Source organism: Stegodyphus dumicola, chromosome 3, assembly GCF_044657685.1.
Source record: "Stegodyphus dumicola isolate Sdum_Otavi_A_Nest chromosome 3, ASM4465768v1".
NCBI classification, from domain to species: domain Eukaryota; kingdom Metazoa; phylum Arthropoda; class Arachnida; order Araneae; family Eresidae; genus Stegodyphus; species Stegodyphus dumicola.
Window position 1 is genome coordinate 36,098,982 of NC_140770.1, and position 14,117 is coordinate 36,113,098.

General features: G+C 31.9%; 1 protein-coding gene across 1 annotated transcript in view; it reads right to left on the minus strand.

Annotated features, from left to right (window-relative positions):
* The window catches only part of LOC118179919 (1-phosphatidylinositol 4,5-bisphosphate phosphodiesterase zeta-1-like), a 100,402-nt gene extending 86,834 nt beyond the window's left edge, over positions 1 to 13,568 (minus strand). Inside the window, exon 1 of the mRNA XM_085812761.1 lies at positions 13,411 to 13,568. Coding sequence (XP_085668887.1) covers positions 13,411 to 13,438 — 28 coding nt within the window. The 5' untranslated portion in view covers positions 13,439 to 13,568. The remainder of the gene's footprint in view (positions 1 to 13,410) is intronic.
* Positions 13,569 to 14,117: the final 549 nt, after the last annotated feature.

A 14,117-nucleotide genomic window follows, 5' to 3' on the forward strand; every position in this document is an offset into this window, starting at 1 on the left:
CTATGTTGGTATTATGTTTTTCAATTACTCGCGAGTAAAACTAAAATTAATATATAATAGGAATGTGTAAATACTTGAATATTGTAAAAGTTATTGTATAAAATTTTATTTAAAAGATTCTGGCAAGAAAGAAGTTTTAGTCTGAAAGACTTTTGAAATGTAGTATTTCAATGGAGAAGAATTGGCACTTGCTTGGAAAAGAATAGAAGTTAACAATGTACTACTAATGTATGTTTTAAAATGCGTAAAATTAACGGCATGTTAAGATGTCCTTATACAATGTGAACTGTTATGTTAAACGTTAAGAAATACTGTGATATGTTAAAAGTGAAAGTAATGCCAAAAATTTTTAACTGATTCGTGTGACTGTAAAAAGAGAAAATTATTGTGAATATGTGTTAAAGGTTAAATGAATGTATTGTAGTTAGGCTCTCTGACGCTACACTTCAGAGTTAGCCGCTTTCAGAATAGTACCTCAGGGTTTAAAGATGAATATAAGGTGTGTTATGAGGTCTTGTTATGTTGAATTTTAACACGTTAGTGTTTTGATTGCAGGCGGTAGTGTTGAACACTTGTACATAAACACGTTCGTGTTTGGTGTTTCCTTTTACAACACATGTCAGAGAGCACGGGGAGAGAATTAAATAAAGTCATTAATGAAATAAGAATGTTAAGAGAAATATAAGTATTCATGTTATTTGCCATTTAATTGTGTAACATTTCATTAAACTAGTTTTCCTTCCAGATCTCAGCCCACCAGCGGCCGAGCGGTAAAGTCGCTGAACACTGGTAGTTCGGTCCGAGGTTCGAATCCCGCGAACGGTCTGGCTGCATGGGTGTTTTCGTGGTTTTCCCCATGTGTAACGTATATACGAGCCAGTTTCCCTTAGAAAGTCCTCCACAAAAGGCATCCCTCCCCTTAGGCAGATAGCCCTAGTGTGCTTTGCCATAATTAAATACACCACACCACCACACCTTCCAGATCTCTGGAAGGAACCAGATTTCAACTAAGAGCTCCTGTTTAGATGCAGTACAGATGAAAAGTAATTGTCCATGAAGTTGATAATGTAAAAAACGATTTTTTTTTTAATCGCTAGTTTCTAGGGAGAAATGTTTGTAAAAGATTGGCCTCGCGTTAGATTCTAGAGCTAAAAGTTTTCAACAAGGTCATTTTAGACCTCAGTTTCAAACTAATTAACTCTGGCGGGAAGTATCTAAGGATCTTAAGTTTTACTAACGTTTATTTTATTTTAAATCTTTACTATCACTTCTTATTTTCTACTTCCGGCCAGAATTAAAAGCTTTAACTTATTTATGCAAATTTGTCTTGCGAACGCCAAGTACTTAAGTTGTGGCTTTTTGCCAAGCAAGAGAGAGGAAGGAGTGATTAGGAGCAGGCCGCTTGCCATAGCAGTTTTACTCGGTTGCTGGTTGCCTTCAAGGCCAGAGGTTTAATCCTCTTGATAATTTTAAACGTATCGTAGTGTTAACAGTTCTCTGTACTACATACGGCCTTTCTGTTAATATACGGCCAATCTTCAAGTAGGCACTTGTTTATTAATCCAAAGTTAGTTTAGTTAGAGTTTAGTTAATATTTTTATATTCTTACGTTCAGACCACAAGTGGTTGGTCTCTGTATTCCGAAGTCCGGAAATCATTGTAAAGAGAGAAAAATAAAGGGTTTTGTATACCCTTCCTGTGTGTTTTGTCTACTTCCCAAAATTATTGAATATAGCTTTAGTAAGCTCCCTGTTCCGAGTCAGCTCATTTAATGTTCCCAAAGCAAGTAAGGAGGAATACTGAACCTGATAAGTTGGTCACGGTTCGAGTTTCTTATAGGAGAATTATCATTTACTTCAAAGTAATACGAACAATTTAATTAGAAAAAGCGCTCATTAATAATAATGAAGATAATAATAGCAATGGCAGTTGTAAAATATGTTGTTTTTGTTGCTTTATTCCACATGATCTAGTAGCAGACTAGACCAAGTTCATGATCCCAAGAATCTTAAAAAAAATTATAAACAAGAAAAGGGCTGATAAAAAGTTCAGTCCTATGAAGACCTTCATAGTTCAATGTGTGATGGGGAAAGGTCTGCACAGAGTTGCAATTGTAGCATGTCAGATAGGGCTTTTGCCCATGTTCAAATGAGAGACACCTGATGTGTCTGCTTGCGAGCCTGTTAATGGTGGACTGAATGACTCTATCAGCCATGATCGCAAAGGCACAACCTGAAGCCTTAACAAGGGTGAATTGGGAGGATTTTCCATAGCTGCTGATTTGAGATTTCGATCTTGGAGCATATCTCAGAGAATATCAAAGAGTGATTTGTAATCGACACGTCAGAAGCTCCTTCCCTGGCCAAAAGGTCTGAAATTTCATTGCTAAAAGGCCAGTGTGAGAAGGGATCCATTGAAAGTAGAATTCACGCTGTTGAGAAAGTTGTTTAAGAGTATTAAGTGTTGAAATAGTTGTTTTGTCACCAGCCTTATTCCAATTACATACCTGCTGGATAACACTGCGACTGTCTGAAAGATCCAGACTGTCTGAAAGATCCAATTACATTTATGATGTAACAGATTTAATAGCATTGAGTGTCGCATCAACAGCTTTAGCTTAGATCTAAAAACAGAGCAGAAATATAGATTCTTAATATGGATTACATAAATATTATTCGTTATTTGTTTGTAGTTTTCTTCTGAGGTATTTTGAATTTTTCATGAATTTTTCTTATTTGCTTATTGAATTATTTTGTGCATTTTGTACGGTAATTTTTAAGCTTGCCCATAGCTTAGTTATTAAATTTCCAATCTGCAGCTTCTTATTGGAAGTGTCTTATTGTATCCAATCTGTAGCTTCTTATTGTTACTGTTTATTTCGTTTTACTTTATTGGTATGCTGTCGGACTAAAGTTCTGAACTGACTGACATTTCAACTGTAAAACTAGCTTTAACATAACATGAACTATGGAGAAAACCCACCTATGAAGTTTTCGAAAATGCATACGCCACATTTTACACAATGCTATAAATTTCGGTTGTGTTGGAGACCTGCAGTCAATTAAATAATTAGTCAAGAGTTGCCGTTTTACTGGAAAGCACCTCGTTCGGTGATTGTTGCTTTAGACTTTGTGTCATACTTTTGAGTCTGACTGACACTGGTACGGTAGATTCTATTTCCTGTAGTAGACTGAGATTCTATAGCAGATGGTATTTACTTTGTAATTCTATGGTAGATTATGGTAATCTAGTGTATTCTTCACATTTTAAAGAGAATTTCTCTTATCTCTGTTTTTCGCTTTCGACTGTATTTGTTCTGTATGAGCTATTATTTATTTCAGTTTGGTTTCACTTTTCTCCAGTTCATGTGGTGTAGTTATTAAAGAGATACATAGGAACACGTAGTTGGCAAAAATATGACTATTAATGACAATAAAATGTTTTATTATGAGAATATGTGTTACCATCATTATTATCAAGGTAGTAATTTTGGAAATTAATTAAACTTTCAGGTCTTCGAAAAAGTCGGAAGGTCAGATTAACGAAAATCACGTAATTCGTACATTATTGCAGCTGGTTACAGCTTCGATTCCTAAAAATCACATAATTTTCTTAGAACTGTGTACCTTAGCTTCATGATTTTTTCCATGCAAATGCGAACTAACTTAACTAAAAATACTTATGTCAAAGGCAAATAGCCAGTTTGCCGTAATTACGGAGAAAAGATGCTTTTCAGAAACCGAGCATATAACTGTGAAACTGAAAAAGGTGAAGTCAAATTAATAATAGTGGTTATTATTAGCCCCCTGTTAATGATTTATAAGATTTTATTGGATCACGAAAAATTCAGGAACTAAATATTCATAATGTTAATGGGTTGTCATATTTCGATAAATAATTGCTCTGTAATTTTGCAGAAGTTATCAAAAACTGAACAGTTTTTAGCATTTACTGAAATGTTTCAGATATTACGATTATGAATTATTTGAAACATATATAATTTTCTACCCATCCTCCTTTCTATACACGCAGAAAAGGTGCGTCATTCTTCAAAGGTAGTTCTTCAGAAGGGGGGAAATTGCGAGATAGTGCTCTTTATTTCAAAATGCTTCCTGTGTGATAAGGCTTTACACAGAATTTTTAGCGTCACTCAGTTTCCATTGCTTTATTGATCTATCTTTCAGAGTTTGATTACAACGACCGGATAACAATAAACTGAAAAAAAAAAAAAAAAAAAAAAAAAAAAAAACACCTACTGGAAATTATTCTCAACTGCCAGATTATTTGCGAATTGGCGATAATGTACAAATTCTGTACTGCCATCTTTTCATAAATATGTGCACATCGAAATAGTAAATATTCAAAAAATTGGTATCCCAGTATGAAATTAACAATTTCATTGGTATTTGCACATGTAGATCAAATTTTGCGTCAGCTTGTGATAATAATGAGTTCTTAAACCTCAGTTCTTTTAAAGCTATGTCGGGAAAATTTTCTTTTGGTAAATCGTTATTTTTAAAGTCTTCTAAAGTTTATGTTAAATCGCTCATAAACTCCAAAATTTACTGTACTTAACAGCTTACTCGGAACGGTGAATGAAATTAAGTATTTAGGCGTTATTCTTGATCATACGTTTTGTTGGAAAAATCATATTATGTTTTTATCCAATAGTGTGAAAATATAGTTAGAGGACTTAATCGTGTCTTTTGGTTTAAAATCTAATGTTATTGATATAATTTATGAGCAGGGTATTGTCCCCTTTATTTGATATGCTTCTAGAGTGTGGGGAACAGCTTTAGAAAAGAAGATTAATTACCGTATACTTCGCAGAATTCAAAGAAGAATTTTACTAAGAGTTGTGCGTGGCTACAGAACAATTAGCTATGAAGCCTGTTTCGCAATTTCAGGATTTCCTCCGATTGACCTTCATGTTTTAAATGACAAAAAAGTTTAAAGATACCATCAGCAAATTTATGTTCGATACCAAGGTGTTGTTTGAAGATCTTCCTCATCCTTCCAATTTAAACTATCATTTATGACAATTCCGTTGATGATACTTTCCCTGTTGTGTGTTATACAAATGGCAGTAAAATTAATAATCGAGTTGGATTAGCTTATGTCGTTTTTCATCGTAGTTCTGAACTGGAATACAAATTCTTTAGAATTCCCAATGAATGCAGTGTTTTCCAAGCCGAATTACTGTACATTAGTAAGTCAATTAAGTGGATATCTAACAACTGTTCATTAAGTGCTAAATTTCTTATTCGCGATGATTCTCTTTCATCCTTATACTCTCTTATATCTTCTCATGTAACAAATTAATTGTCACTTCTTATGCCCTTCTTAAAAACCTTAATAATATATATTGATGTTATCTTTTCTCATGTACGTGGCCACGCTAGCAATCTAGGAAATGAAAGGGCTGATTGGTTGGCAAAACAGGCTACAAATCTTCAAGTAAATACTCAAATGATACTGCCCAAGTCATTTTTCAAGAAAAAAAATAGGGATGATACAATACTCAAGTGGGAAAGAACTATACACGAATTCTACTACTGCCGCCTTGACTAAATAATATTTTCCTTCCATTCCTCACAGATTGAATAATAAACACTTTTTCTGTAATTTTCAAATTACTCAATATCTAACTGGATACGGTAAATTCAATTTATATCTGAAGAGATTCAGATTATGTAGTACAGACTTGTGTTCATGCAGTTTCGGGGGAGTCCAAAATGTCGAACATTTGTTGTTCTATTGTTCAAGACTCAAGAAAGGACGAAAAGAACTCATTTCTAGGATAAAATCTGTAAATATTACATTTCCTCCCCCTCTTCACGTATTTGTCCAACATAAAATGGCTTTCTCTTTCTTCTGTAAATTTATCTCTTACGTGTCATCTGTGAATTTGTAAGTTTATTTTATTTTGTGTTGTTGTTTTGTTGTATTTGTTTGTTTTTTTTTACTTACCTCTGTAAGCCTTGGGTAATGCTATGCGGTGCACAAGGAATTTTAAAATTTTCTATTAAAAAACTCCATAATTTAATAAACAGTTCAGTTAATGAATAAAATGAAATAATTTTATTAAAAGGAAGTAGAATATAAAATAATTTTCGTTTAGAATGTCGTCCACCAATTGTGCATTGTTCTCAATCAAGAAGAATAATTAGAAAAGTGCAGGAAATTTAATTAACAAGCATAAAAATAAGTAATTGACATCAATTCAGAGGCAAGATTATGCAGACATAATAAATTAGATTAAGAAAGTCAAGACTGAAACGTACTTATTTTTATTCTAAGCGTTGCCCGAACTTTTTCTCTTTCTTACTCCTTCGAGCCCTTTCCTTTAGGAACTTGCTGATAGTTATGAATGTAATATTATTTTTATTTTTCAGTTTTGTTTATTATATATTATGAAAACAAAGGTGTCTGCATTTGTAAATTCTGAAAATAATGCATCTTAATTAATACATATGCGAAAAAGGTTGATAACATTTCATCTTTACAATTTTTTTGCGTCAATGATGATATTCCATTTAACATTGTCTGCAAGTTCTAATATTTAACTACAGTTCTCAAAAAACTCTCTAAGATAGGAGGTATTGTTTTTAAATTTGAAGATTACGTTTAGAAACCTGCAACAAAATGACTAGTTCCTTCCGTTCTTACAAAACTGTTGAGTACAAATCCTTGAAGACTGTATGCTTTTGTATTCACTAGGCCTTTTTCAACGACCAAAATATGAAAATACATAACTAAGCAATTAATTAGTTAAATTATAGATTCTAAGGCGCTAATGTAGATCTTGTTGTCTTCAATTCTAATATCTGACTCTAAGACGTTATGCCTCATGATTGGCGAATTATCGGCCCTGATGCTGTTTAACTACTAGTGCATAAGTTATAAGGTATTTCTTTCTGCATGCCTTCGTGGTGTGACAGTAGAAAACTCGGGGCGTATTCGAGATGTCCAGGTTCAAGTCCCGGAGAAAGCATTTCTCATTTTCACGTTTCCAACATCCAAATAACCTAATAAATCTACAGTGTCGTCCAAAATAAAAGGTGGTGGATGATGATTTTCCACCACCAGGATTTGGCGATTGTGTCCCCTTATCCCTAGTCTCCCTTTAAAAGGGGGCGTATATAAGGTATTTCTCCCGCCTTCTTATCATGACTTCGTGGTGTAGTGGTCAGCACACTCGGTGCGTATTCGAGAGGTGCGTGGTTCGAGTCCCGCAAGGGCATTGCTGAATTTTCATCTCTCCTGCTTTAAAAAAATACCATATGTCTCAACAGTGGCTCCCAAACTAAAACAGGTGGAGGATGATGATTTGCCACCTACAGGATTTGGCGATTGGGTCCCCTTATCTGCAGTCGTCCTTTAAAAGGTGGAGTATATAAGGCAGTCTCTCCATTCTTTCTGTATGCCTTCTAGGTATAACAGTAGCACACTCAGCGCGGATTCGAGATGTCCAGGTTCGATCCCTGTGAAGGCATTTCACATTTTTCATAGTGCTTAAAATAACCTAATGACTCTACAACGTTAAGACTCAAATTAAAATTAGCAAAGAAACTTTATTAATCATTGCTTATGGTTAATACAAGTAAAAATTAGAAACACTCTAAATAATTTCTTGTCGTCTTGTAATCACAGTTGCTTGCTGGTGCGCTACATTCAAGACGTAATTATGCCAACAAAAAATACATAGTTATTCAATGCACTTTATATCTTATGGACCAACTAATTCTCGAACACTTACTGAACTCTGCCAAGTTTAAGGTAGTTCTAAATTCCTTCTATGATAAAGGCTTCTGCAGATATACGGCAATATTTTTGGAAGAATTCCACTGAGCTCTCAGTTCAAATAACATCCTAGGTTCAAGCTATGACACTTGCCGTAAATTTGCACAAATCTCTGTTCTGAGATATTAATGAGACGGGACAAGGTAAATGGAAAACAAATTAGCATTGGTAAAACTTGAATCATAAATGTCAAAAATGATATAACATTTATTTTGATTTCTTAAGCTAATGTGGCTGAACGTTTTAAGTTATTTTTCTGATCATCACCATACAATGTAGGGATATCATGACAAGTTATTGGCTCTAGACATTGATTTGGCAGAAATGTTTCATAAAGACGTCTGAAACACATTTGGCTTCTTCCTTTTCAAATCGATGATTTCCTTACAGGCGATGGATCCGATGTTCTCACTTTTCAATATCTTAGTTAATTATCTTGAACACGTAGCTGAGGATTGCAATGAGTCTACATGCTGGCAAACAACTTGGCTTTTAAACTCTTTTTAATTTTTGAACTCATTTTCGAACTTTCTGGATGTATAAATGAATCTGTATTTCTTTTGAATAATTTTCGTTTGGTCGATATTTTCTTTAAAATATCAGTACTGACTTTTTCTTTCAGGGCATGGGGGGTGTCATTTAATTTTAAAAACGTATTCAAAACTTGAGTGACATTTAATTGCAGAACGTATTCAAAATTTTCCTATGAATTTGTTTATCCTTTATTTTTAAATTATTTTCCAATTCTTTTTTGCCAAAGCCTTCTACCCTAGTCCTAGAGCTTTTTGTTGAAATTGAACGGCACTATAAATTTTAACAAATAAATGTAATACTTTAAAAAAGTTTGTGATAATTGTTTAATAACTTAAGAAATGTAAACATGTTTAAATCTCTTTTAAAATTAAAAAACATTCTGACTTAAATTCCATATTGTAATGATATATTATCAAATGATTTTTTTAGTCTCCTCGAAATCTTACGTACCTTATAAGTAAGCAGGAAGCTTCCATCTTTTAAAAAGACATACAAAACCATTTAAGACGTCCAAGAAAATGTCATCTCTACTATAATATTGTTTTTAGATCTGTGGATTTAGTAATTCCACATGAGAAAAGTATTTGCTGCAAGCCTTATGCACAAGTGATGTAATAATATAAACGCATAGCTATGTCTCGAATATGTAAATATCGTATTTATTAAATAAAACATACGTTTCCAAGCAATGTTAATCTATGATGAAGTAAAACTATAGCGAATTTTCTTCCATTGTATTTGGTTTTGCCATTTTGAAAAATTTATTTCGAAAATAAGATTTTATGCTGCAATTCTGAGGAATTTGGGGTGGAATTCTTTTTATCGTGAAATTCGTTTTCATAATATTTAAATTTATAGGTCTATCGTGACGCCTCAGTTTAATATTATTTAAAGTGTTGATTTGAATTCTGCATATCAAGATTAAAAAGATGCCACATTCTTTTTAATCTTAAAAACTTTTTTTAATTTTGCTTATAGTTTTTAAACATTTTGAAACTTTAATAATAAACGCTTCGAGTTGATATACAGTAATATTAAGTTTTAAGATTAGAATTTTTGATTTTTTGAGCAACTGGTAAGCTTTTCTCATGCAAAATGTTAAATTTTACTTTGCTGTTAGTTTTAAGAGTGTGAAGGAAATAAAAAAAGAAACGGTTCGGAGTGTAAAATAAAAGAGTTTACATATCAGCAGACAAAAAATTGCAAATAAAGAATAAATGAACAGCGACGCTTTATATTTATGAACAGAACTCTTTTATTATATCTCAGATAAATATTCAGAATAGTTGTTAAAATTTTCTGATTTAGTCTTTAACACCCTTTTCTACTATTTGGGCATCGTAATAATGAAAGTATTTCATACAGTTAAGAAGAGAAAATAACTGAAAATCTTTTTTCAGACTGCGCACTTTAAAGTTTCCATGCTTAACTAAATTCATAAATGAAAGTTGTAAATAGAATATGTACTAAATATAATTAATGAGGAAAAAAGAGCTTGTATATTAGGGTATGTTTTAGAATCATAAGTGCAATTAAAATAATGACATCTGTTTCCTGCATTTTAATTCTTCTCAGACTAAGATAATTGAGTCGACATTCCTACCATTCTTATCATTTAACGACAAAGTAGCTCAATTTAATCATGTGTAATGGGTTTAACAATGCAGTGTTCAATTTAATAGTTCATGATGAGTTTAACAGAGTGCAACTGTGTTAAAAAGATTAAGTATTAGTCTTCCTGTTATAAACAGGACTAGAAAACCGTTTGCTTAAAAGGAAATAATAGTAGTAAAAAATAATATAAATATATAAAACAGATATGAATTGCAATAATATACACGCTAATAGAAGAAGAGTGACAACATGTCGATAGCTCTCAAAAAGCGGTTATTACCAATCATACATACAATTCTTCAACATAATTGCCAACTTCTGCCAAATTGCTGGCAAATTAATTTACACCATCAGCCTGTATACTTCTGTTGATGCCTTGCAGCAATCTCCCTAAAGCACAGATAATCTTCTCTCACAATGGTCTCTTAGTTCCTTTCGTTTTAGGAAAGAGATTAGTATTTTAGAACTGCAGAGAATCAAGAAAAGTGGACGTGTTGATGATGTATAACTCTTTTTAGCAATTTGGCAGCATATGCTACGCATTGGAGTTTACACTAAAGGATTGTAAATGCTTGTATCTACGACAATAAAGTCTTTTCTAAAGTATCCATATAATTATCATTATTTTTATCCAAAGTAGTAGTAATAATTATAATAAGAATACGTAATGAGAAAATACAGCAAGTAAATAGTTGAGAGGCGAAAAAACTGTTTTTCTAGACTCATCTATCTAATACATGTCTTTATAGCCGTGTTCTATTAATTAAGATTTAAAATAATGTTATTTTTATCTCCTTGTACGCAGTATAGAAAGTATTGTAATTGTAAAAATTTCGGGTATCACATTTCAATGGAAATATCCATTTTGACCATTTCAGATTCCATTTGTATGATTTTTGCATTACGTTTCTACATGCGTACAGAATAAATGACTCTTTTTTCCAAAACGGTTTGTTTTTCATTACGTTTTATGTATGTACGTATATATCTCGCATAACTCAAAAACATTTAGCCTTAGAACGTAGAAATTTCGTATATGGAACTGTTATAATAGCTAGTTGTATATCTCCCTTTTTTATTGCAATCGTCAGTACCAAACCTATATATGCATATAAGAGTTCAAAAAGAAGAGAAATTTTGTTTAGCTTATCTGAGGAAAAAAAGGTGTTTGTTGGAGAATATTTAAGATATTTAAAAATTAAAAGTTAGAGTTGTCTAAGATAGCAATCTAAGCTTTTTGTACGGGAAGTTAAAATCTGTTGAACCAGTATTGTAATCATTAAAAAAAATAAAATAATAAATTCGTCACTCCTATTTAATGGTTCAAATAGAGCTTGCGGAAAATTGAAACTTGTTAAAACTGTGTAACTCGGCTTAAAAGTCCTTACCCGACTTTGTTTTCGCAATCATTGGCCGAGTTATATACTCACACTTACAAAAGTATTTTAAATAATGAAAATGTTAATGTTATAAAAAGTAAAGTAATAAAAAAATAATAAAAGAAATAGGGTAGACAAAAAAATTAGGGTAAAACAAAAAAAAAAAATTGAAAGGTTTCAGATTTTAAATTACGTCCAAAGGTGCGTTTTTTTTAACGTTTTGTGTGTTACCTTTATTTATTAAATATCATGTTCTTCGCACTTAAACCATAAATTTTAGTTCAATAGCAATGTCGCAAAATAATTTTAAAATGAGCGTACCTTTAGAATTTCCGATACACAGTTTCACGCGCTGGAGACAAAAAGCTTTTTTTCCTCCCGTAGATTGTTACCATTGCTTGCTTTCAAATCGTTGAGTTTGTTACTCAAAAATTCGTTAAAGTTTTACAAAATATGAAATCGATAATAAAACAAATTCAAAATTTCAAATTTGGGCTTCCACATGCCCATATTCGCAGTAGTATTACGTCTTTCAAAATTCGATGGCTCTATGTACCGTTGTTTTATCACATTGCGAGAAATATACATACATTTATGCAGATTCTTCATTATTTAATTTTTTTCAAATATAATGCAAGACTCTAACATTTTGTGGCAACAGTTTGAAAAGTGAAACGGACATTTATAGTGATTCAACGCAAAATCGAAAAACGAAAACAATAGTCCTTGAGGGACAAAGCCCCTTTGGATGATATTTAATAATAATTTTTTATTAGTAGTGAAATGTAACTTTTGGTGTGGTCTCCCAGTTGTTTAATTTGGGAATGTTTTATACTAGTTTTCAAAAAATAAAATTATAAAAAGTTTGACCCCTGTGCAACTAAAACTGACCAGGATTTTAAGTTCAAAATTTGCAATGTTTGATGTCATTTTCAACTTGCCTTCAGAGGTCGGTTACTTAAGTTAGAATAATTAGAGGAAATAAGTTTAAATGAAGTACAGCAAAAAATGTATATACTTTAACAGGCCGTACAAGGAACGGGGTGTCCATATGATATTTTTTTTATTATTTAAATAACAATAAGCAACAACATCATTGCTGACTCACGAAATTATTATGCTGTACTATCAGTCTGATTAACAATATTAAAATAAAGAACAGTGTATCACTAATATGAGCAAACAAATCAGTCGAATATTATATTAAAATTATAATTAAAGCTATGAGAAACGTTTAGTTTGCAGCCGAATACATAATATGCAGCGTTATAAAATGCCTTTTATGAACTAGTATAATATAGGTGCAAATCTTTAATAAAAGTTATCAATAAGATTCATCGTAAGTTACCGTATATTAACGCTCATCGATAATTTCAAAATTATTTATATTTATTATATTTTTTGTATTAAAAATATGCGTTATACGTCGGTATGTCTAGCCAGTGTTTAAAAATGAAATATTGATAAAAATAATTTTAAAAAATATATTGAATTTTTACGTTGCTTCAATATACGTTGAAAGGTAAAATAAAAATCTTCTATCTTAGAATACTAATAGTCTTAGAACAAATAAGGCTATAAGTTGCAGATCTTCTACCGAATGACTGGTAACAATTCTAAGAATTTCTTAAGTTTGCAGAGCGACGTGGACGATCAATATTGTGGTAGCTTGACTAACAAAGGGCTTAAAATAGCTAACAGATTTAATTAGAAATGCGGCTAACGTTAAAAATAAAGACGTAAACTGTTAAGAAGTACATTCATTTCTTTCAATTTTTTACTATGTATGTTTGAATGATAAACGAAAAATCTGATTCTCCTCGGAATCGAAACTTCTTGGTGAATTGTTAGATCGCATGATTAATCGCAGTTTGGAAGTTTTATATATAATGCGGTACAAAAATGAAAAGACTTTATGAATCATGTCATGTTTAAATCGATAGGCGAATTCTTCATTTTAAAGTCAGTTTGGTTAGCAAAATTTAAAGAGAGAACAGTCTATCATTGATTATGAACAAAAATCAATTCTCGAAAACATTCACATGTTTCATGACCGGTTTAAAATTAGAAAAATACTTACTTTCGCCGGTAGATTTTTTCCTGGTCATCTTAATGGCTACTGGGCTTTTGATACTGCTTGAACTTTTTTTGATACAATGAAATAATTCTTCGTCCTTTTAGGAAACTGCTATCGAAATCATACACCGTTATGAGAGAATACCAAGATAGGTTATCCACATTTTTATTCCTTTTTATTTATTTATTATTTTTTCTACGATAAGATAAAACATTAACTTATCATTTTCTCATAACCTGATTTCGAGAGCTAAAAATTGTGACTGTGGAAACAATTGGATTGGATATAAATATTATCATAGCATATTAACAGGGAAATGAATCGTTTTCAAATGGGTTAAATCAAGAAAACTACATATATTGATCTAGAAACCCCTTATGAAGAAGTAACTTGTATCACACTCAACAGGTCATCATCATGAATATACTATATTAGAAAACTATTTTAACAGAGAATCTCGGGCATTTTTCCATTTTTTCTTGGCTGAATTTTGCATAAAATGAAAGTAAGACATTTCGAGACTTAAAATGTTTTCACACAGTTTGCAATGGAACAGGATTAGGAAATGACGCTAACAACGCAAAGGCGAGCTGAGGGCCATGTGCAAAGTGTTACTACTTTACCATGTTTTTACAAAGAAAACGTAACGCAAAAAGTAAACAAACGTACTCTTCAAGTTTTCTTTCCCAAAGGATCTATGCGGGAAAGGA